General features: G+C 41.1%; 1 protein-coding gene across 1 annotated transcript in view; it reads right to left on the bottom strand.

Moving 5' to 3' along the window:
* The window catches only part of LOC117521102 (laminin subunit alpha-3-like), a 243,840-nt gene that overhangs the window by 173,104 nt on the left and 45,654 nt on the right, over window positions 1-25,082 (bottom strand). Inside the window, 12 exon segments of the mRNA XM_034182417.1 lie at window positions 462-599; window positions 848-982; window positions 1,636-1,770; window positions 7,092-7,139; window positions 7,461-7,595; window positions 9,276-9,323; window positions 10,564-10,698; window positions 16,508-16,555; window positions 18,085-18,222; window positions 18,476-18,610; window positions 20,576-20,710; window positions 21,389-21,439. Coding sequence (XP_034038308.1) covers window positions 462-599; window positions 848-982; window positions 1,636-1,770; window positions 7,092-7,139; window positions 7,461-7,595; window positions 9,276-9,323; window positions 10,564-10,698; window positions 16,508-16,555; window positions 18,085-18,222; window positions 18,476-18,610; window positions 20,576-20,710; window positions 21,389-21,439 — 1,281 coding nt within the window.

Genomic DNA, 25,082 nt, shown 5'->3' with positions numbered 1-25,082 from the left:
ACTTATTAAATGAACTGTTCTGCAAAGTGGAACAGGAATGGAACACTTGAATGTACAACAACGCACTAACACTGCACCTGACAACACCTAATTTTAAGAACGAGCACAGGTGCACAGATGAGTGTGGCAACCTTTGATATTTAAACTACATATGCACTGTGCATGACAGTGACAACTGTGTCAGTTGGAGATGAGGACAAACAAATTGACAAATTCATGTTAGGAGACTTTTTTCCCGATTAAAATTAGAAAAATGGTGCACAAAAATATATGCCTGTGGTCATAAATGACCCCACTCAGTCGCTTGAGGGTTAAACACTGCGAGCACTTGGCGTAACAATGAGAAGTGTGTCAGTTGGAGACGAGCACTGACACTTGCCGTGTGCTGTGTGTGATGGGTGTTAAGGTAGCAGCCTTAATTTTGACCCCTGCCTGATTGTTACAGTGTTCACTGCAGTTACCTGAGCACTGCGGAAACCTGAGCCCAGATGCAGCACAGTGGTCACACCGCTGGCCCACCACACCAGGGAGGCACAGGCACTGACCTGACAGTGGGTTACACTCAGTGCCATGTGACCCTTCTGGCATGCACTGACACACTGGAGATAAAAACAAAATACAGGAACACATATTATCATGTCTATTTTTGGAAATGTGATTCCCTGGAAAGTCATCCACATTTGTTTATTAGATACTGTGGGAGAATAGGGACGTTTTCTCCACAGAGTCATGAGAAGAATCTCAGAAAGAAACCAGAAGCAATATTTTGTAATCGTAGTCAGGTCTGCAGAGGTCACGTGAAGTCACTGGTGTAGTTGCTGTAGTTATGCTGGTTGTACCCACTCACCGGCACAGTCGGGGTATCCGTAGTGTCCCGGTGCACATTTGTCACACTGCTGCCCTTCATAGTTGCTGCGACAAAAACACTGCCCGCTCGGACTGCAGGAACTGTGAGCCACACCAGCCCCGTCACACAGACACGCTGCAGGAGGCAACAGAGGTCATGAACTGTCCTTTTTAAAAGGAAGTCACCCTTAATTCTAATTAGATTCTCAGGCAACAACAAATCGTTGTTTTTAAGATGATCAGACCATAAAAATGTTGGAAAACAGCAACACAAAGAAAAATATATTTGAAAAGTAACCCGCCACTTTTAACTAGATAAAAGCTGAATGATTAACTTCGTGTGATATAACTTAAAGCTACACTCTATGATTTGGAGTCTTCCAGCAATGAAGTTGTCAATTACACTTTGCTTAAATAAATTTATCAAAAGTTCCAAGCTTATAAGAAGCCACAAGCATCATAAACATATTTGGGCAGCAGGTTGCAACAGTGACTGAAATCTAGCAGATCCAGCCTGATCCCTCATCGGGTTTGGTGTCTTCACAGAGTTTGCCACATTAGTCTGACATTTATCCAAAAAAATTGCCACTGGGAATGCTGCCATGTGAGAAAATATTCATATTTTCATTTATGGTTTGTGCATTTTATGACACTTCTGTTTTGACATGTTTCAGGATGATATTTTACATATCGGAATGTGAAAAGTTGCAGCGATGTATTTTTTTATGTTTTTTTTATTCTGCTGGATGGTTAAAGTTTGTTTAACTGTGTTACACTGCATGGACTCACCACGGCATTCTGGGAAGGAGTGGTGTCCTGGTAGACAGCGGTCACACTGCTCCCCGTGCACGCCTTGGCGACACAGGCAGCGTCCTGAAGCGTCACACACCTCACGCACAGTCCCTCTGTAGTCGCACACGCACTCTGCACAAACACATGTGATCTCCATCAGTCGTCCATACAGGGTCACTCGGCGCTGCAGCTGACGTCCACGTCGTGTTGCTACCAGAACATTTGGCACTCAGGTTATCGTTTACTTTGCCCTAAAACTTCTGCTAAAACGCCACTGAAGAAATTCCTTCTTACTCAGCACATGGGGAAAGTTCCTAAACAGTTGAGTTAAAACATTACTGTCTCTGATGAAGGATGTAAGTCAAAAACAGATGGCAGAGGTCAACAGGTCAACAGGTTATATGCTGAAAATTCCCAAACTGACTGAGTGCATCTTGAAGAAATCAAGAACCAGAAATTTAGCAGTGTACCAACTGATGAATTCTAACTCCACAGTCTTGGTGTGGAGTTAGAATTCATCAATTTAAATCCCAACAGACAGTCAAATTGCTTTTCACAACAGCTGTGAGAGACCGAGCAAAAAAAACGATTAATTCACGTAGTTTTTCATATATCGTTATGAAATTTTTACTGAAGATTCACATCCTGATAGGCAATAACTAATTCAGTTTTCAAGGTCAAAAGTTTGATTTGCATCTGATCCATATTGCTTATTTCGCGGATATTTGATTTTAACATTATGAAGCCCTTTTGATCTAAATTTTGTTTTATATTTTAGCTTATGAAAATTCACTTCTAACAGGACTTTGACCTTGAAAAAAGGTAAAAATTTGTGTAATTGAAAACTAGTGTTGGCAAAGGTTTATGCTCTGTGAGTGCAGCGCTCTAGTTCAACAAATATTTCAATCATTATATCTGTATATCTCTCTACAGAGTAAATTTTGCTGAGTAAAAATTACTCTTCTGGGATAACATTTGGTCCCAGTCTAAATGCAGTAAAATACACTATATTATAGAGTTAAATCAGCTCTACCATCTTGTCAAATCAAGTGTTTCTACGCCAATAAGAGTTGATTTTACACTGTGATAGAGTTGATTTAGCACTGTGATAGACTATATTTAACACTGTTTGGACTGGGACCAAATGTTATTCTGGCAGAGTAAATTTTACTCTGCAAAATTTACTGTGTATGTACTGTATGTACAAGGTCTGTTAGAAAACTATCCGACCTTCTTATTTTTTGCAAAAACTATATGGCTTTGAATCATGTGCACTTGCATCAGCCAAGCTTGAACCTTTGTGCGCATGCATGAGTTTTTTCACGCCTGTCGGTTGCGTCATTCGCCTGTGAGCACGCTTTGAGTGAGCAGTGGTCCACCCCCCTCGTCACATTTTTATTGTGAGGAAAATGTCTGAACAATTTGGAGCTTTGCTGCATCAAATTTTTCCAGAAACTGTGAGAGACAGCCAGGTGGAAACCATTCGGAAGATTCAGACGGCTTTCAGGGACGATTCTATGGAGATCACACAGATTAAGGAGTGTTACAACCGGTTTAAAGACGGCGGACAATGGCGGAGGGTGTGCCACACTCCGAGTGGCGATCGCTGAAACGACCAGTGACGTGTGGAGGAATTTGCGCGTCAGGACGGAGCTGCTAATGGCGCGGGACAAAAAGCAACGCCGTTATGAAGCCTCACAGGACATGTTGTGGCATGTCCAGCTCGTCCACAATTTCTCAGATAGTCACACGGCTGAAAAGCCACCGAAAGCCGTCTGAATCTTCCGAATGGTGCAAGAGCTGGGCATGTTCCAACATGTCCTGTGAGACCAACACGGAGGTGCTTTTGACCCGCGCCATTAGTGGCTCCGTGGTGAATTCCTCCGCTCCTCTTTCCATGACAAAAACTCCTGTAACAGTGGAATGTGCCAAAAAAGTCGTATGTCCACCTCTTCTACCATTTCTGTAGTAGTCAGATGACGTCCGGGATCAACACAGCATTCAGTTTGGAAATGATCTGGTCATTTCAGCCTGTCGATCGCCGCTCGGCGCGCGGCACGCCCTCCGCCATTGTGCGCCGTCTTTAAACCGGTTGTAACACTCCTTAATCTGTGTGATCCCTATAGAATCATCCATGAAAGCCGTCTGAATCTTCCGAATGGTTTCCACCTGGAGGTCTCTCACAGTTTCTGGAAAAATTTGATGCAGCAAAGCTCCAAATCGTTCAGACATTTTCCTCACAATAAAAATCCGACGAGGGGGGTGGACCACTGCTCACTCAAAGTGTGCTCACAGGCGAATGACGCAACCGACAGGTGTGAAAAAACTCACGCATGCGCACGAAGGTTCAAGCTTGGCTGATGCTAGCGCACATGATTCAAAGCCATATAGTTTTTGCAAAAAATAAAAAGGTCGGATAGTTTTCTAACAGACCTCATATAAGGGTTGAATTCTTTGTTGAATTAATTCTTGAAATCCTGCCATCGCAAATTCCTGGAAGGTTTGACTAAACAACATTTAAAACCTCACTTAAACCCACCGTAAGTGCTGCTAAGAGCAGTCTAAGGAAGGGAAAATGGCAAAACTGTACATGAGGTGTGCGTCACATGCGTGTGTTCATCGCCATAGAAGGTCTGTGGAGGTTTTTTTTTTTTACATACACATGCAAATTCTACAGGTCCTAGGAAAAAAATCAAAAACGCATATGGGGTCCATACTGTCATCATACACCTGACTCAAGTCAGGAGCATGGCTAGTAGGGGCTCTGTGATGACAGCATGACACACAGTCATTGCATGGGTGCCATGCATCAAAAGTACTACACAAGTGCGCCACACCTGGTATTTGTGTGGCCTGCAAGACAGAAGTGCAGCTCACTCTCCACCCCTATATGTGGCGTGCATGCAGGGCATCCGACACAAGTGGCAAGACTCTGGGTATATATGATGGGGAGATTGTAGCCTGTAGCATTTCAGAAGGAAAGAAGAGGGCGCCACCAAGAATATATTCCATAGTATGCAACAAATCCCACCCCCCTCCTCAAATAATCTGATGTACGGGTTTTTATTTAAAAAAGAGAGTAGCTGTGATCAGGCGTGACCTCTGTCGTATTGAGTGACGAAGCGTTGCGCTATAATGCAGCACAGGCCCACAGTGGGCATTTTCACTCTTTCAGCAGGTTGGACAGCGGCGTAACCTTGTGGCTTGTATCAAAAGGATGTGTCACATCCACACCACTACTTTTATTGTTGTAATATTGATTGATTTTCACAAAAAAAGCTGTGAAAAACATATGCACAGTCCGTCCAGCAATACAGCTGATGGCACCAATAACTTCCACCATTCTGTTGCAACGTCTGAGGGTCGTGGACCTCCAGAAACAGATGACAGAAGCTGACAAGAGCCGCAAAGCAATATTAGCTTTGATAATACAGGAACACCAGTGTCGAAGCATGAGGCGGCAGAGGCGGTGGTGGGTATTCTTTTATACACACTCCTGGCTTGCGGCACACACTAGTGAGGAGTGACTGTCTCATGCAGACCACCTGCGTCACAGGGGTGGGCCAAACTCCTGGCTTATGGGGGTGGTAATTTGCAAGTCATATGGACTGCACACACACTGACATATGCCTGGCATGGGCTGACAGTGTAATATTCCCCATGCCTCATGCACAACAGGCATGCAGCCTGTACGTGACAAGTATCATGCCCATACTCTTTCACAAACGTCCCCCAGATACCTGCAACATAGCTGCAAGCTACGATTCCCTGCGACACGTGCATGTCCAATACAGGTGCGGCGGGTTGTGAGTGAGGCTTAAAATACAGTCTCAGCATGTCATGGCCTACACAAAAACGTATGATATCACTCCCAGAGTGTCAGCTGCTGCCAAATTTAAAATAAATGAAAAAGTGATTCAATCATGTTGAAAAGTACCACATTATTTGTCTGGCCATTATTATTAGAAAAAGGTACAGATTGGATGATCTATTACTGAAGGTTATGTAGTATACTTTTCAAGGTGAGCATTTCGATCCCTGTGTAGTCTTTGTTTGACCCATAGTTGATATGCACTACTATAAGGGCCCCTTCACACATAGTATGAATAAGTTCAACTCAGTGCGACTCACGCCGAAACAGCTCGTATGAGCGAACCACGAAAACATTGCGCACGATCCCACTGTGACAGTTCGTGCACGCGACAGTGTCTTTCGAGCAGGAACACAGTGCGAGCAGCTGCACCACATTGCGCCGTTGATGTGGAGAACAATAAAATAAAAACCAGCTGTATAACTAGTGAATATCACTGGGTTGATATAAATAATACATAAAAGGGGACGCAATACAGAACCTCTTGGTTAAATAACCCTGGTTAAAAAAAATGTCATTCACGGGATTCCAACCTGTAAGCTCTGATTACCAGACAGAAACTTTACCACTGCGCTACCATCACTGGCCTATAATCAGTGCGGAAAAATGCCTGAAATCAACAAAGACACGGAAGGGGTGTGCTGTGTGCGGCTGCTGCAGTCCGGCGGCCGGACACAGCAAAGGCGAAAGATGTTTTATATATTTCCATGTGAGGACAGCAGGCAGAGACATGCAGCTCACAGAGGAATGTTGTAAGCTCATGTCCTTCCAAACATTGAATGTGTTCTCAAGCTGGGACGTCTAGGAGCAGAGATCTTTACAGCTGCGGCTGTGAGCGGACACTCCCCCCCGTCATTGTGTTCCTGGGTTCTTGAAATGGAGCAATATCTCCACCTGGTGGACATTCACTATTAATGCAGGTAAAATAGAATTCATGCAGATACAACAGAATTTTGCCATGAGTGCTAGTAGCTACTATTCTGCGAAGGTTAGCATACATTTTTGTGAAGGCTATGTTGTACTGAAACTGCATTGTACGAAAAACCTGAATGCTCACAGACTAATCTCTCAGGATCTGCTGGTCATGTACACTTAATTCTGTATCAAATTATTTGTTAGAAGCACAAGTGCTGCCATGGTAATGGACAAAAATGGCAACTTCCCCCAGTACTCACATATCAGTAACCATTTCTCTGAAAATAACTGGAAACACTTGTTTTTACTTTTGACTCTGATGAAATGAGCCTTTGCTGTATATGTAGTAAAGACATTTTTTGTTTGTTTGTTGGGAATATTTTCACACCAATATCAAGACTGTACGATAAGTTTGGAAAACTGCTTGGATTTCACCGTTTCATAAGAGATATTTTTACATCTTATTTTTAAACAATGAATTAAATGAGTCTATGAAATGCAACAAAACAGTAAATATAAAACAATTAATGCAGTGGCAGTAAACAGAGCCCAAAGACAACAACTTTTTTCCCCTCAACCAAAGTTCAAAGATCTACATTTCAAACCATTTTACTTTTCAATTAAAACTGCTTCAGGATGAGAGAATATCAGATGTAGTCAAACTCACGCTGACAGTTTGGTGAACCAAAATAACCAGGAGGGCAGACAACTGGCTCTGTGGAGGAAAAGAAAAACAAAGAAAGAAAAAATGAGGAAGAAAAGCGAGAACCACAAAATGCCAACACCTACTCAAATTCACAGGCTTTTAAAGATTCCAGTTCACACACACAGAAGAGGCTCTGTCCCTTAAACTGGAATAAAGCTATAAGGTGGACAGCTTTAAAATCAATTTCAGATTATTAATAATCTCTCAAATTAATCAAATCAATCCATATGACATATGATGCGTATGCAAAAGCATTTAGAGTGCTATACTCCCCCCCATTGGATGGTTAAAGTTAATTTTGTTTAACTGTGTTACACTGCATGGACTCACCGTGGCATTCTGGGAAGGAGTGGTGTCCTGGTAGACAGCGGTCACACCGCTCTCCGTGCACACCCTGGCGACACAGGCAGCGCCCTAAAGCATCGCACACCTCGCGCACAGTCCCTCTGTAGTCGCACATGCACTCTGCACAAACACACGTGATCTGCATCATTCGTCCATATGGGGACACTTGGCTCTGCAGCTGACGTCCACGTCGTGTTGTTGCCAGAACATTTGGCAGTCGGGTTATCGTTTACTTTGTTCTGAAGTGACTTTCAGGCATAAATTTCTGCTCAAACGCCACTGAAGAAATTCCTTCTTACTCAGCTCAGAGTGGGAAGGTTCCTGAACAGGCGAGTTAATACATTATTGACTGTCTCTGATGAAGGACATAAGTCAAAACCAGACGGATTTTTGCAAATTTATTAAAATAAAATTAAAAAAACTAAGAAATCACATGCACGTAAGTATTCACAGCCTTTGCTCAAGACTTTGTTGATACACTTTTGGCAGTAATTACAGCCTCATGTCTTCTTGAATATGATGCCACAAGCTTGGTGCACCTATCTTTGGGCAGTTTTGTCCATTCCTCTTTGCAGCACCTCTGAAGCTCCATCAGGTTGGATGGGGAGCGTCAGTGCACAGCCATTTTCAAATCTCTCCAGATTCAGTCAGAGATTCAGTCAGATTCAGGTCTGGGCTCTGGCTGGGTCAATCAAGGACATTCACAGAGTTGTCCTGAAGCCACTCCTTTGATATCTTGGTTGTGTGCTTTGAGTCACTGTCCTGCTGAAAAATGAACCATTGCCCCAGTCTGAGGTCAAGAGCGCACTGGAGCAGGTTTTCTTCCAGGATGTCTCTACATTGCTGCATTCATCTTTCCCTCAATCCTGACTAGTCTCCCAGTTCCTGCTGCTGAAAAACATCCCCACAACATGATACTGCCACCACGCTTCACTGTAGGGATGGTGCCTGGTTTCAGGTGACTTTTAGCAAACTCAAGGTGGGTTGCCATCTGCCTTTTGCTAAGGCCAGCTCAAGGAAGAGTCCTGGTAGATCCCAACCTCTTCCATTTACAGATGATTGAGGCCAATGTGCTCATTGGGACCTTCAAAGCAGCAGAAATGTTCCTGTACCCTTCCCCAGATTTGTGCCTTGAGACAATCCTGTCTCAGAGGTCGACAGACAATTCCTTTGACTTTATGCTTGGTTTGTGCTCTGACATGCACTGTTAACTGGGACCTTATATGTAGACAGGCGTGTGTCTTTCCAAATAATGTCAAATAAATTTACCCCAGGTGGACTCTAATTAAGCTGTCGAAACATCTCAAGGATGATCACTGGAAACAAGATGCACTTGAACTAAATTTTGACTTCATGCCAAAGGCTGTGGATACTTACGTACATGTAGATGGTTTCTTATTTTTGTTTTTTTGTTTATAAATTTGCAAAATTAAAAAAATAAATTCACGTCATTATGGGGTATTGCGTGTAGAAGATTGAGGGAAAAAAATGAATTTCAACCATTTTGGAATAAGGCTGTAACATAAATTGTGTAAAAAGTGAAGCACTGTGAATACTTTCCAGATGTACTGTACAACTATAAGCAACAGGTTGGTTCTCATTGTGTCCCAAGGTTCTTGAAATAGAGCAATATCTCCATCTGGTGAACATTTATCATTAATTCTGGTACAAAAGAATTACTGAAGGTGAAACAGAATTTCGCAAAGAGCTCTCGTAGCTATTATTCTGTGAAGGTTAGCATACAATTTTTACTTTTCGATTAAAACCACCTCAGGATGAGAGAATATCAGATAAACTCACGCTGACAGTTAGGTGAACCAAAATAACCAAGAGGGCAGACAACTGGCTCTGTGGAGGACAAGAAAAGAAAGAACAAAATGAGGAAGAAAAGCGAGTACCCCAAAATGCCAACACCTACTCAAACTCACAGGCTTTTAAAGATTCCAGTTCACACACACAGAACAGGCTCTGTTAGCTAAATTGGACTAAAGCTATAAGGTGGACAGCTTTAAAATAATTTCAGATTACTAATAATTTGTCAATTTAACCCTCTGGGGTCCAAAGGCATTTTTTGGACACTTCACTCGCCTGGCATAAATGTTTTATTATTGCTGTTAACAGCTCTCCCTGCATCCCACAATCAAGTTTTATGTCTCTTTTTTTCAGGACAACCTGTGCTTTCAGAATATATATGCTTTTGTTGTATTTTATAAGTGTAATAAAGGTTTACAAACAAAAATAAGAAAGAAAAAGTAAAGTGGAAAATAATTTTCCACACACATTTATTAAAAACACACAGCAAACTATAATAAAGAACTGTTTTGACACTTTATAAAGGTAATTTGAGGTCTTGTGTGAAAGACTGTACAACAAAAAGGTTCAAACAATAAACACAAATGCACATTTTGAACAATATATACAAAATGGTCTAGGCATTTTTTTGTCTTCATGGTAAAAGCAACAGAGTTATCCAGTAACACTCACATGCAAACTAGTGGAGCAATCCTGATAGTTACACACTCTTTGTTTGAGCATGTGAGATTGTCATCAGAGGCTCGCCGTCTGCTTTCAGTGATCACTGTGCATAATGGCGCAGGGCGCATTTGGAGCCCAATAGTATGTACTCATTGGAGCACCCAGGGGGCTATTCAAACGGGCCAACTAGTAACATATCACTCCTGAAAACGATCTTTGGCTTTTCACGTGAGGTGAATCTGCCCTACGATTGGATTTTGGAAAACCATGTGACGGTGAATCAATTCCGATTGGACACTCACATTGCACACGTCATCACACAACTTCTATGAGGAGTACAAAGATGGCCAGTGGCTGGCTCGAAAGTCCGCGGAGTTAACTTCAGCAAAAAAAAAAAAGTATGTTTCTATTTCATATCATTAAGAAGTTATTTATAATTTAGCAATGCTTGGTCTTATCTGTCATATACGACAGCATCAGCCCCAGAGGGTTAAGCAAATCAATCCATGTGACATATGATGTGTATGCAAATGCATTTAGAGTGCTATACTCCCCCTTCTCCCCTACTGGATGGTTAAAGTTTGTTTAAATGTGTTACACTGCATGGTCTCACCGCGGCATTCTGGGAAGGAGTGGTGTCCTGGAAGACAGCGGTCACACTGCTCCCCGTGCACGCCTTGGCGACACAGGCAGCGCCCTGAAGCGTCGCACACCTCGCGCATAGTCCCTCTGTAGTTGCACACGCACTCTGCACAAACACATGTGATCTGTATCAGTCGTCCATACGGGGACACTCAGCGCTGCAGCTGACGTCCACGTCGTGTTGCTACCAGAACATCTGGTACTCAGGTTATCATTTACTTTGCCCTAAAACTTCTGCTCAAACGCCACTGAAGAAATTCCTTCTTACTCAGCACACAGGGGGAAAGTTCCTAAACAGTCAAGTTAAAATGTTACCAACTGTCGTTGATGAAGGATATAAGTCAAAAACAGACGGCAGAGGTCAACAGGTCAGAAGTGACATTATATGGTGAAAATTCCCAAACTGACTGAGTGCATCTTGAAGAAATCAAGAACCGGAAATTCAGCAGTGTAAGAACTGATGAATTCTAACTCCACAGTCTCTGTGTGCCCACTTGAATTTAAATCCCAATTGACAGACAAGCTGCTTTTCACAACAGCTGTGAGAGACCGAGCAAGGAATCGATTAATGTGTGCCAACCAGAAGGACACATTTCAAAATTAATAAACACATTTATACATAGTTCACTGTGTTCCAGTTGTCTCTGTTTAAGTAGACATCATGCCACACAGTCAATGAGCTTCATTGGTACCACCTAAGGTGACTAAACAACACATCTCATGTACACCAGTTGAATTCTTTGTTGAATTAATTTGTTGAAATACTGGTATCGCAAAAAAAGGTTTGACAGAACAACATAAAATACAGTCTCAGCATGTCATGGCCAGTGATGCCGGTAACCACAGGCATAGGAGGTGGGGTCTATTTGGGGGGGGCGACACCAAATTTGACCGAATTTCAGAAACCCCCATGACTCTTTAAATTACCATATATTTATATACCCATATTTCTATTTATATTGGTGACCAAATAGCAGTTTGATTGTTTACATTAATTGCAAAAATAAGTCTGACAACATTTTAGGTAATTCTATTCTGTATTCAGAGTCTACATGCATAGACATAAATTGCCGTGAGTGTGTATAAAACAGACCTCCCTCAAGACCAACACATGAAAGTACTTGTTAGAAAATTGTTCACAACTTAGTATCAACACTTGTCAAGAGATTTGTAATGGGAATACCATATCCAGAAAAGGTAAACCTAATCAAGTACAATATTAAATGAAAACATGCCTGACAATTATCATATACAGCTGTATAAGAGAAGACTCAAAAGCTACCTCAGGTGACTACTTCTGCGAAGGGTATCAAGATAGTGTAAGACAACGTTAAACTGTAATCAATCAGAAAAACATTTTGTTCCTTCCCCTCTTTCTACTAAACACATCAACAATACTGTTGATGTCCACTTTGTTGGTGTGGCTTCTTTCAATACACAGAAGTCCTAATGATGAGAGACGAGCCTGACCCATAGTAGACATGAGGTAGCTTTTCAGTCTTCTTAAACATGAAAATGACCTCTCTGCTGAGCACAATGTACAGCAGGGAAAATAAGTATTTGACCCCCTGTCAGTTTTGCAGGTTCTCCCATCTACAAAGAATGGAGAGGTCTGTAATTTTTATTGTAGGTACACTTCAACTGTGAGAGACAGAATCAAAAACAAAATCCAGTAAATCACACTGTATGATTTTTAAATAATTAATTTGCCTTTTGTTGCATAAAATAAGTATTTGATCCCCTAGAAAAACAGAGCTTAACAATTGGTACAGAAACATTTGTCTGCCATTACAGAGGTCAGACATTTCCTGTAGTTCTTGACCAAGTTTTCACACACTGCAACAGGGATTTTGGTCCACTCCTCCATACAGATCTTCTCCAAATCTTTCAGATTTGGAGTTTCAGCTCCCTCCAAAGATTTTCTATTGAGTTCAGGTCTGGAGACTGGCCAGGCCACTCCAGGACCTTGAAATGCTTCTTACCCCTCCTTAGTTGCCCTGCCTGTGTGTTTGGGGTCATTGTCAATGCTCTTACTGAAGGAAGGAGGTTGTTTACCAAAATCTCGCAATACATGACCCCATCCATCCTCCCTTCAATACGGTGCAGTCATCCTGTCCCCTTTGTAGAAGAGCACCCACAGAGTATGATGTTTCCACCCCCAAGCTTCACGGTTCGGATGGTTTTCTTGGGGTTGTTCTCATCCTCTAAACATGGTAAGTGGAGTTGACTCCAAAAAGCTCTATTCTGGTCTCATCTGACCAGCAAGGTCCCCCTGCTCAAGCCAGCACATGTCCAGGCCCGTTTGAAGTTCACCAGTGACCATCTGGATGATCCAGAGGAGGCATGGGAGAAGGTCATGTGGTCAGATGAGACCAGAATAGAGCTTTTTGGAATCAACTCCACTTACCATGTTTAGAGGATGAGAACAACCCCAAGAAAACCATCCCAACCGTGAAGCATGAGGGTGGAAACATCATACTCTAGGGGTGGGAGGGGGCTGAAACTCCAAACCTGAAAGATCTAGAGAAGATCTGTATGGAGGAGTGGACCAAAATCCCTGCTGCAGTGTGTGAAAACCTGGTGAAAAACTACAGGAAATATTTGACCTCTGTAATTGCAAACAAAAGCTACTGTACCAAATATTAACCTTGATTTTCACAGGTGTTGAAATACTTATCTGCAGCAGTATCATACAAATAAATTATTAAAAAAATCATACATTGTGATTTCCGGATTTTTTTTTTTTTTTTAGATTATGTCTCTCACAGTGGACATGCACCTAAGATGAAAATTTCAGACCCCTCCATGAGTTCTAAGTGGGAGAACTTGCAAAATCGCAGGGTGTTCAAATACTTATTTTCGTCACTGTATAACCTCTTTGGTTGGTCCACAGGTGGCCTTTAGTTCTCTTACTATCCACCAGAAGGCAGCACTGCTTGGGCTTTGGACTGGAAGGAGTGGGCTTTATGCTGGTATTTACAACCCTAGACCCTGGCACTAGACTCTATAGCAGGGGTGGCCAAGTTCGGTCCTCGAGAGCCACATTCCTGACACTCTTAGTTGTCTCCCTGCTCCAACACACCTGAATCCAATGAAAGACTCGTTAGCAGACTTTTAATGAGCCTTTCATTGGATTCAGGTGTGTTGGAGCAGGGAGACAACTAAGAGTGTCAGAAATGTGGCTCTCGAGGACTGAACTTGGCCACCCCTGCTCTATAGAGTTGAAGACATCTGTTCTACTTCTACATTGATGATGGTCACCACACTTTCGAGTAAAATTTCATCATCAGTTTTTTTTTTCTTGACTTTTGGAATATTTTTTAGACATAAACATATTTTCCTTAACATGGCCCATGCCCGAATTTCCCAGCCCATCTGCCCGAATTTGAGCATTTTGCCGAGTCTAGGGGGGGGCAGTTGCCCCCCCCACCTCCTACGCCTATGCCGATAACGCGTTACTTAATAACGCGTTACTTAATAACGCGTTACTCTAATCTGACCACTTTTTTCAATAACGAGTAATCTAACGCGTTAATCTTTCCAAATCAGTAATCAGATTAAAGTTACTTCCCAAAGTCACTGTGTGTTACTATTATTTTTGCACTGTGGGTTGATAGCAGCATTAAACTTGGTCCGTGGGCAGGGGGTCGGGGTTCAACTGCACTGCCCACTTTAAGCGAGCTGTGAGCTTTTCATCCGCACCTCTTAAAGCACCGTGACAACAGCACACCTGCACTGAGCTTTACAAAGACATTTTTATGCTTTTTTCTCCTTTATTTAGAATTCTGAGCTGAGCCGCTCCGTATCTGCTCGTTAAAAACAGCTGATCCTCCGCGACGCGTCAACAACTAACACTATTTTCCACTCAAATGCACCTAAACTCTCTTTCAGAGAACCACATGATGTGAAAACGCAATAAAACTTTCTTACCTGTAAATCTGGTCATGTTTTCTGCATAAATAAATGTTATCCATTCTTTGTGCTCAAACACCAAAGCAGGGGCGAATCCAGATGGAATGGAGGCGTGGGGCAAGGATGTGCCCCCCCCCACAACACCCCTAGATTAAAGGTCTAGTTTTGAAGCCTTTTTTTTACTACAACTACTAATACTACTTATAATAATAATAATTTTGACAAGTAAAATGTTTAGAGAAAATTTAAATGTTAGAAAAATGTTAGAAAGAATTTAATAATAGGTTAGAAATTGCAAGTTTTACTGTTACAGTGCTGTCAACAGTTAAATATGAGGTCAAGAAAGAGGTCTTTATTTTACTTTTTATAAAACAAGTATTTATTTTCATTGAAGTCAAGAAAGGGTGACTATAAAGTGAGTTTTGGCAAAACAAGTATCACTGTCATGTTGAGGTGGCAGACGGTTGTTGTTGGCAGCTGGGGAAAGTAATTAAAAAAGTAACTAGTAATCTAACTTAGTTACTTTTACAATTGAGTAATCAGTAAAGTAACTAAGTTAGTTTTTCAAGGAGTAATTAGTAATCAATAATTGGATTACTTTTTCAAAGTAACTGTGGCAATGCTGGTCATGGCCTACACAAAAATGTATGTATGATAAACCTCGCAGAGTGTCAGCTGCAGCCAGGTGGGCCTACACACAGGGGTCAAAATATAAAAATGCACCAATCATGTTGAAAGGTAAACCACATTATTTTTCTGACCATTATTATTAGAAAATGGTACAGATTGGAAGATCAGTTGCTGAAGGTTATGTAGTATACTTTTCAAGGTGAGCATTTTGACCCCTGTGTCGTCTTTCATTGACCCAAATTTCATATCTACGGACATAATGTAAAATGTAATAAACACCAAATATGAAGAAAATAAATACAGTGTCAGTAACAAGAGCCCAAAGACAACTACTTGATTTTTCCCTTCTGCCAAAATTCAAAGATATTCAGATTGTTTTATGTTTTTCCCAAGCCTGGTTTTTCCTGGATTGGAAATGCCTCAGAATTCTCCTGGAAGAGTTACAGGACTTTGACTAAGGATAGGGAAGTGTGGCATGAGCTGCCACCACAACTACAGACCCGGATAAGTAATAGAAAAGGAATGAATGAATGAATAATGTTGTTATTTTATTTAATAAAGTTAAAACCAGCACCTTAAAAGAGCTCATTTATTCCACTTTAAAACCGTTCAATTGGTTTTCTGCTGTTTAAATCTTAAAATCTATCACAACTGGTTAACGCCTGCGGCAGGACGCAAATGCAGGACTCTGACTCAAAGCACTGTAAATAAAAGCGGTTTACTGGGACGGTAAATGGGGTCTGGTACACAGGTAGGCAATCCAACAAGATAAACAAAACCAAGAGCATCAGGCAATCGTGTGGTCGAGAGTACAGGCAGGTGGTCAAGAAACACGGGAGGCAAGCAGGTCGAGAACAATGGATACAGAGCTGGAGAGAAGGCATAGAGTACATCAATCTGGCAAAGGAGCAGAGCAAAATGAACCTTATAAGAACACCCAAGTGATGAGCCGCAAATTGAGAACAGGTGACTGTGGAAAGCACCAGAAGGGGGCGTGACCAGGAAGAGAGAGACGCCCACCAAGAGTCAAAGGAGACAGACAAGAGAAAAAGAAACAGAAAAGACCCAAGCAGGCAAAATCCCAACAAGAGCATAAACAAATGGAAAGACAATCCAAAACACAAGAAAATGCTTGAGCAGGGACATAAAACAGGACCAAGCCCAAGCCTGACAAAATCTAAATAAAACAGTTATGTTTTTGATCAAAAACTTCTCATTCTGTTGAAATCAATTTAAACTCATCCACCCTTGTTCAAAAACTACCACAAACCAAATGATTTCTATTTGGCTATATAAAAACAAATTTAGCACTGTTTTACTTTTCAGTTAAAACTATTTCGGAATGAGAGAATATCAGATATAGTCAAACTCACGCTGACAGTTTGGTGAACCAAAATAACCAGGAGGGCAGATAACTGGCTCTGTGGAGGAAAAGAAAAAGAACGGAAAAAAAATGAGGAAGAAAACCAAGAACAATAAAAACCCCAAAACCTACTCATACTCACAAGCATTTAAAAATTCCAGTTCACACAAACAGAAGAGGCTGTGTACGTTAAATCTGACTGTCAGTAAAGCTATACGACAGAGAGCTTTAAAAACAATTTCAGATTATTAATAATTTGTCAAATAAATCAATCCACAGGACTATGATTTGCAGATGCAAAAGCATTTAGAGTGCTATACCCCCCCATCCTTTTTTTTTTTTTTTGGTATTACAAAATATGAGAAATACTGCACCGGTCACATCACAAATGTTTTGAACATACACAAACTGCTGGGATGTTTCATGTCAGCAACACACACACACACAGTCCCACAACAACTGCACGTCTGATAATTAACCCTGAAGCGACAAAGCTATTTTAGTGACTAATATGACCGAGTGGGGTTATTTATGACTCTAATATATTTGTCCATCATCCTTTTCATCCTCACTCTAGGCATCAAGAATCAGTCTCAATATTTGTGCAGCTGTAAATCTTCCTATTCTAGGTCTGTTGGCAATGCTTCCCTGCAAAAAAGTAAAATATAATGATTAGAGATGGTAAATTACTATATCATCTGAAGGTGCAATGTTGAAAATCTCACAGATCTTCCTGGGGTCATAAGTGACCCTGTGTCGCCGACCGAACAGTCCCCCCTGAAAATCGGTCCGCCCTGCCTTCACTGCACATGTATCATTAGCCGCGGTTCACGGATTGTCACCTCTTTTCTGCTTCAAACTGCACTCCAGTCACCATCTATCTCAGTGACAGATATCTGAAGCTTTTGTGTACAACAATCATTTCCACATAAATTCAGCATTATTTCATAATAAAAGGTAGCGGAAGCAATCAGAGCGCCAGAGCAGCACGTCTGAGTCTGACGTGCTGCTGCTGCGCCTCCGTCATTTCAGAGCATCAGTAGCGACTCACCGATTATTACCTTGTTTCTGCTTAAAACTGACTTTAGAATGATTTAAGAGGTTTTATCTGATGGTTAATAATCACATTATTCCCTTTGATCGCTTTGTGTGTAAAGAGTCAGACTCAGACGTTTTGCTGTGGTCCCAAATAACACATGCGCAGTGAAGGCAGGGCAGACCAATTTTTAGGGGTGGGGGGCGCCGCTCGGTCGGCGACACCATCATAAGTTTGGATTATACTTCCCACACGGATCGGCCGATCCTTGCAAAATTCTATGAACAGATGCAGGAAAAACAAATTCATGGTAGGAGACTTTTTTCCCGATTAAAATTAGAAAAATGGTGCACAAAAATATATGCCTGTGGTCATAAATGACCCCACTCAGTCGCTTGAGGGTTAAACACTGCGAGCACTTGGCGTAACAATGAGAAGTGTGTCAGTTGGAGACGAGCACTGACATTTACCGCGTGCTGTTTGTGACGGGTGTAAGACAGCGGCCTTAAGTTTGACCCCTGCCTGATTGTTACAGTGTTCACTGCAGTTACCTGAGCACTGCGGAAACCTGAGCCCAGATGCAGCACAGCGGTCACACCGCTGGCCCACCACACCAGGGAGGCACAGGCACTGACCTGACAGTGGGTTACACTCAGTGCCATGTGACCCTTCTGGCGTGCACTGACACACTGGAGATAAAAACAAAATACAGGAACACATATTATCATTACTTGTCTATTTTTGGAAATGTGATTCCCTGGAAAGTCATCCACATTTGTTTATCAGATACTGTGGGAGAATAGGGATGTTTTCTCCACAGAGTCATGAGAAGAATCTCAGAAAGAAACCAGAAGCAATATTTTGTAATCATAGTCAGGTCGGCAGAGGTCACGTGAAGTCACTGGTGTAGTTGCTGTAGTTATGCTGGTTGTACCCACTCACCGCTACAGTCGGGGTATCCGTAGTGTCCCGGTGCACATTTGTCACACCGCTGCCCTTCATAGTTGCTGTGACAAAAACACTGCCCGCTTGGACTGCAGGAACTGTGAGCCACACCAGCCCCGTCACACAGACACGCTGCAGGAGGCAACAGAGGTCATGAACTGTCCTTTTTAAAAGGAAGTCACCCTTAATCCTAATTAGATTCTCAGGCAACAACAAGAACAAATCGTTGTTTTTAAGATGATCAGACCATAAAAATGTTGGAAAACAGCAAAAAAATAAAAGGACAGGACTGAGCAAATGTTTTAAGCCATTTAATGCATCATAAAAGCATTAAAAATTGACAAAAACCTGATAAACATTCATAAATAAATTAAATGTGTGATGAATTTCTACTTTAATGATTATCAATATGAAAAATGAACTCTATTTAAGTGTGGTCTTTCGATATATAGGTCACACCAGAGTACCTCAAAAACTATTTTAAGGAAAATGTGACTTAAACTACGAGTAAATTAAATGGACTGCATTTATATAGTGCTTTTCCACCTACATCAGATGCTCAAAGTGCTTTACAATAATGCCTCACATTCACCCTGATGTGAGGATGCTGCCATACAAGGGACTCACTACACACCGGGAGCAACCCAACGGCCCTTAGTGATTTTCCAGTCAGGCTGGGATTTGAAAAGAGGATCCTCTGGTCTCAAGCCCAACACTTATCCACTAGACCATCAACTCCCTAAACTGGCTAGTACAATTACGAAGAAATTATTACTATTGAATAAAAAATACAGCTTACATATTCCCTTTTGTTTGTACTGATTTTGTGTTAACATGCCAGTAAAAAAAGAGGGTGGGGTGAGGGTCATCAAATGCTATCTGTACTTTTATTGTATGTTTTGCACAATAAAGTATTTGAAAAGTAAACCTTCACTTTTAAGTAGATAAAAGCAGAATGACTGACAGTTTTGCATGCTATAACAGAGCTGCAGTATGTACGATTTAGAATCATGTAATGGTCAGGTTGCAGATTACACTTTTTACTGTTTGTGGAACACAGAGTTTCCCTGGTAGCAAGTTTAACAGCACGTTTAATGGGAATTCAGTGTAGCACATGTGCACACCACAGCCTGTGCTGTTACTTAACATGAGGACTTTTAAATTCCAAAGGTAAGCAAGATGGAAAAATAAACATACGTTGGACAACATACTGGATGTTATTTGACACAGTTTGGAGAAAAGAAATCATCAGATTGGGACAATTACTTTCTCAGTTTTAGAAACACTATATTGTCTATTTGGTTACTTTTTTTTAAATCAGCTACTTAATTTGGTATTTTTGTGCACTGTTGCATTGTGAATTTATTACTGTTTTTTATTTTATTAATCAATCAATCAATCAATCAATCAATCAATCAATCAATCAACTAATTAAATTTATTGTCAATCCAAAACTTATATATACACTGTAATGAAACGTGTTACTCAGCCCTGAGTCAGTGTAGTAAAATAGTTAAATAGTTCAAAAAATATACATACATTTAGGGAATATATTAAATTGTTATAAATTCCCTATATGTATGTATATTTTTGAACTATTTAACTATTTTACTACTATTGCTGCTGCTATTTTACGATATATCTAATATAAATAAAATAAATATCCAATACACAGAATAAAACTGCAGTGGGATGAGGTGTAGGTTTGTAAACAGGTCGAGGGTCACTAGACCACAGATGGTATGTCACCTGATCACAAATCAGGTGACAAACTGTCCATCCTCAGCTCGTTTTCCTCCCTGTACAGCCTAGAATTTCCATTAAGCTGTGCACTACAATTCCTCTGGATGATATTGAGAATGCCTTCAGAATGCTGCCATGTGGGAAAATATTTACATTTCCTTTTACGGCTTGTGCTTTTTATAACATATCTGTTTTGACATGTTGAGGCCAGCTCTTGCAAAAAAGAAAAAAAAGAGAAGAAAACAGAAAACAGGATGGTCTTTTACATACAGTGAAGTGAAAAGTTAGAGCAAGTTTTTTTCTTTTGAATTCTGTTGCATTTTTGTTTAACTGTGTTACACTGCATGGTCTCACCGTGGCATTCTGGGAAGGAGTGGTGTCCTGGTAAACAGCGGTCACACCGCTCCCCGTACACGCCCTGGCGACACAGGCAGCGCCCTAAAGCGTCACACACCTCACGCACAGTCCCTCTGTAGTCGCACATGCACTCTGCACAAACACATGTGATCTGCATCAGTCGTCCATACGGGGACACTCAGAGTTGCAGCTGATGTCCACGTTATTATCCCATTATTATAAACATCTGGAATATGACTTGTTGCATGGTCAAACTTGCTAATGAATTGTCAACCCCTGCTGCAATATGCGTGCTGTGTGAAATTCTCATCTTATTTAGTGTTGTATGCTAATGACATTAGCATTTTTAGCAGCTATCGGTAGCTTGATCCGCTAAGCCCTGTTACATTACTGAAAAATAAGGAGCTCGTGACTTTTTATGCCCACACCAAATCAAACCATTATGACAACCAGCGCACAGTTCCTAAGAATTCGATTTAATAAACAGCAGAACAGAGGTTAGCCTATTAGCTTAGCTGGTATCGTAATCAAAGATAAGGGCATGTTCAGACTTCTTTTCCACATCTTTATCCATTTGTCATGACATCGCCAGAATCAGAACTACCGCTACTGCCAACATGGCAACACCCAGATATGGACTACATGTTGGCTGTTCCGGGTCTCCGTAGAAAACCTGGGGGTGACGTCACGCAGGCTTTACCCACTTTACCCTAGCCTCAGTAGAGTGGTAGAAACGTAATTCTTGTGAGTAAAAACCAATGGCTTAAAAAATGTCCTTAGACAAAACAAAAATGTGGTTACTGAACTCACCCACAATTGGTCCTGCAGGCGACTGTGTGGTCGTCTGGTATATGGGATACCCTGACCAAAAAACAAAAACAAAAAACAAAGGCACCAAATCAAGACCAAACTGTGTTCATGTTCTTGCACCACTGCTGGTTCTATTCACATTTCACAATACAAAGAAGATGAACAATAGAGGAGACAGTTTGTAGCAGGCCTTTCAATCCCTGTTAACAAACAATCACAATGTCAGCTACAAATAAAAGATAATCCCCAAAGCACGGTGGAGAAATGTGATCTGATCGTGGGTGCAGAAAGCCTCTGAATGGCTGCATGTTTAGACTTGCATGTCAGTACTAACAGCCTGCAAATCAGAAACCCAGCTTTAATAAGAACATCTGTCAACAAATCTATCTCCTACTCCAAAATATCAGGTCCAGATCGATTAGTTCCCATTTAGTTTAAAGTCTTTATGACATACTGTAAGAGACGATACACCTGGGGCAGACTTAGAGCTTGTCGCGTTTTAGGTGCACAATGAGTGTCTAAGTGACAGAAAGGTTCTGGAGGATGATTGTTGCAGCTATCGGTTAATCAAAGTGTGTGATTTCATAAGCAAACAAACAAAATGTAAATAATTACAAGTAAGCCTTCAATATGAGAGAACGATTATAGTCAGATAGGAATGGAATGATGCAAAACACTGCGGCATGTTTGCACAAATTCCCAAAATAGACATGCCAAAGACTGAAAGAGCGAAAAAACAAGGATTAGTTAAAAAAAAAAATCTGAAAATGTGTGTTTCTTCACGTGGGCCACCAGAGCCCATATGTAGCCAGGAATGAGACAGCCAACTTGCTTTGTAAGATTACTATCTGTGTCTGTTGGTTTAGATGGTATTGCATGTGAATGTGCAGTAAAGACAGCCTTCAATGTAACGCGCGTGTACTAAATCATTCTGCACGGGGCCCCGTAGCACATCTCAGAAAGAATATTTAACCAAATAAAACATACTCTGACTTTCAAGGAAAAAGTGTACACAAACATAAAGGGCCCTATCTTGATGGCAAATGCAAAATACTGAAATCATTTAGGAATGTGTCCCAGTGTGGCAAAGCAGGCCGCTGTGCAAAAAAGGGTTGGATTTACTGTGTCCATTAGGTGTAGTTGTACTGTATTCTCAACGTACATTCACTGGCCACTTTATTAGGTACATCTGTTCAATTGCTTGCTAACAAATTACTAATCAGCTAATCACACTGCAGCAACTCAATGCATTTAGGCATCTAAACATGGTGAAGAAGACTTGCTGAAGATCAAACCGAGCATCAGAATGGGGAAGAAAGGGGATTTAAGTGACTTTGAATGTGGCATGGTTGTTGTTGCCAGACAGTATTTAGACCGTATTTCCTGTTTAGGGGGAATTACTACGGGCAGATCCATGGATGTGTGATGGGGTCTCCGGTATACCCCATTGTGGCCAATCTGTACATGGAGCTAGTGGAGAAGAGAGCCTTGGCGTCGTTCATGGGCATCTCTCCCAGTCACTGGTTCAGATATGTCGATGACACATGGGTTAAAATCAAGCAACGGGAAGTGGAGGCCTTTACAGAGCACATCAACTCAGTGGACTCCAATATCAAGTTCACACGTGAAGATGCCAGAAGCAACCATTTAGCCTTCTTGGACTGTGATGTTACGATTGAAGAGAACAGGCAGCTCCAGACAGGGGTTTACAGAAAAGCCACTCACACTGACCAATATCTGCTCTTTGGTTCAAACCACCCCCTTGAACACAAGCTCGGGGTGATCAAGACTCTTCAACACAGAACCCTACAGGTGCCCACAACTACAGAAGGAAGGGCTAAAGAACAACAACATGTCCGGAAAGCCCTCACAGTATGTGGGTATCCACGATGGTCCCTGGATAAAGTGCAGAAGTCCCAAAGAACAAAGAGACCAGACAGGAGATGAAGCCAAGAAGAAGAGGAGTGTCTCTTCCTTATTTAGCAGGAGTAGGGGAAAAACTACAGAGGATCTTCAGACAGCACAAAATCCCAGTTTACTTTAAGCCTGTTAACACCTTGAGACAGAAATTAGTTCACCCTAAGGACTAGGGATGGGTATTGATACGATTTTAGCGATATCAATGCCATTATCGATTCTGCTTATCGATCCGATTCCTTATCGATTCCCTTATCGATACCTCTTGTGAATTTTGTACTAAAAGTAGGCTTTACAGGTTTTCTATGTATTTCATTGAGTCTTAAAGTAAATAAATATGAAATTGGTCACTGTATCCTTGATCTCTGGACATAAATAAAAATAAACAAAATTGTGTTTCTCTTTGAAGTTATTAATTCAGACTGGATTCTATCATTCTAACTTGACTCAGCAGAGAGCCGCGCAGCGTTTGGAGCTGTGTGAACAGAACGGAGGACGGTTCTCGTTTCTTTCTCGCAACAAGACAGGAGTCCCAGTTAGTAACTTTAATCCGCACAAAAGTGACTCACGATTGATATATTCAGGGATGAAAGTGGTGAAAACAAAAACAAAAAAAAGCTGAAACCCAAAATTACCCCCCAACACCACCTGCACAAAAAATGTTTGAATTCTAGAAGCTCTGAAATGCAATCTGGGACTATTCCAGATAATAAACTGCAGTGAGTGCAGCATCCATTTTGGTGAGAAAAAAAAAACAACTTTCCTTATTCAGATTCATTCCAGTAGTATTCTGCTCTTACAAGGATGCAGCAGTTTTCTAGCTTGGCAGATAGTTCTGGAGGAAATCACTGAAGAAATTAACAAACTGAAAATATGGTTTGACAGAAACAAACTGTCATTAAACTTAAATAAGACAGGGATGAAATGGAGGTGTGAGAGTCACTAGGTATTTATTTATTTATTTATTTATGTATGTATGTTCATTGTTAGTTGGTTTTATATTTTCTGTTGTGTTTCTATTCAGGTTCTTTTTGTCTCTTTCTCTAAAATTGTATATAATAACAAATCATTAGATTATTAATATATAAACAAAAACAAAAATTTAAAAAATATTACAATTTGTAATACATTTGACTCTTTAATGACAACAAACGCTTGACAGCTGCAACTGCTTAATGCTAACTTTAACATTGAAAATGCCATAGACATGCTAACGTGTTACCATCGGTCCCGTTTTTAAGTTATAAAATACATCTATCAACTGTTTCAGAAGACCATAACAGGTCAGTTTAACATAAAAAAGGTAAATAATACTCACAGCCATATGCTCTTTAGGGTTTTAGTGGGGGAAAATTAAGATAAGCGAAAGAAAAAAATTAACCAACGAAGCAATGATCGAAGCACTACTTCGATCTGCGAATCACTGCTTCAATTGGTTCAAGGTTCAAAGCAAAGCCGCTCTGCAGAAAAGTAGATTACAGACCCACTGCAGGGTCTGTAATCAAGGTAGCGAAATTATAATTTTCCTGACAAACACCCCCAAAAACAACGGCCACTCTGAAGGACCGATAAGGGAATCGTTAAGTAAAAAGGATATTGATGTCGGTGGATTGAATCATTTCTTAACGATACCCGAAAGGAACTGGTTATCGATACCCATCCCTACTAAGGACAGGATCCCTACTTACAAACAGAGCAATGTAGTGTATTCTATCAGATGTCAGGAAAACTGTAACGAACACTACATAGGTGAGACTAAGCAGCCGTTGCCCAAAAG

This window comes from Thalassophryne amazonica, chromosome 12, assembly GCF_902500255.1.
Source record: "Thalassophryne amazonica chromosome 12, fThaAma1.1, whole genome shotgun sequence".
Classification (NCBI taxonomy): domain Eukaryota; kingdom Metazoa; phylum Chordata; class Actinopteri; order Batrachoidiformes; family Batrachoididae; genus Thalassophryne; species Thalassophryne amazonica.
This window is presented reverse-complemented; position numbering and strand designations above follow the sequence as displayed.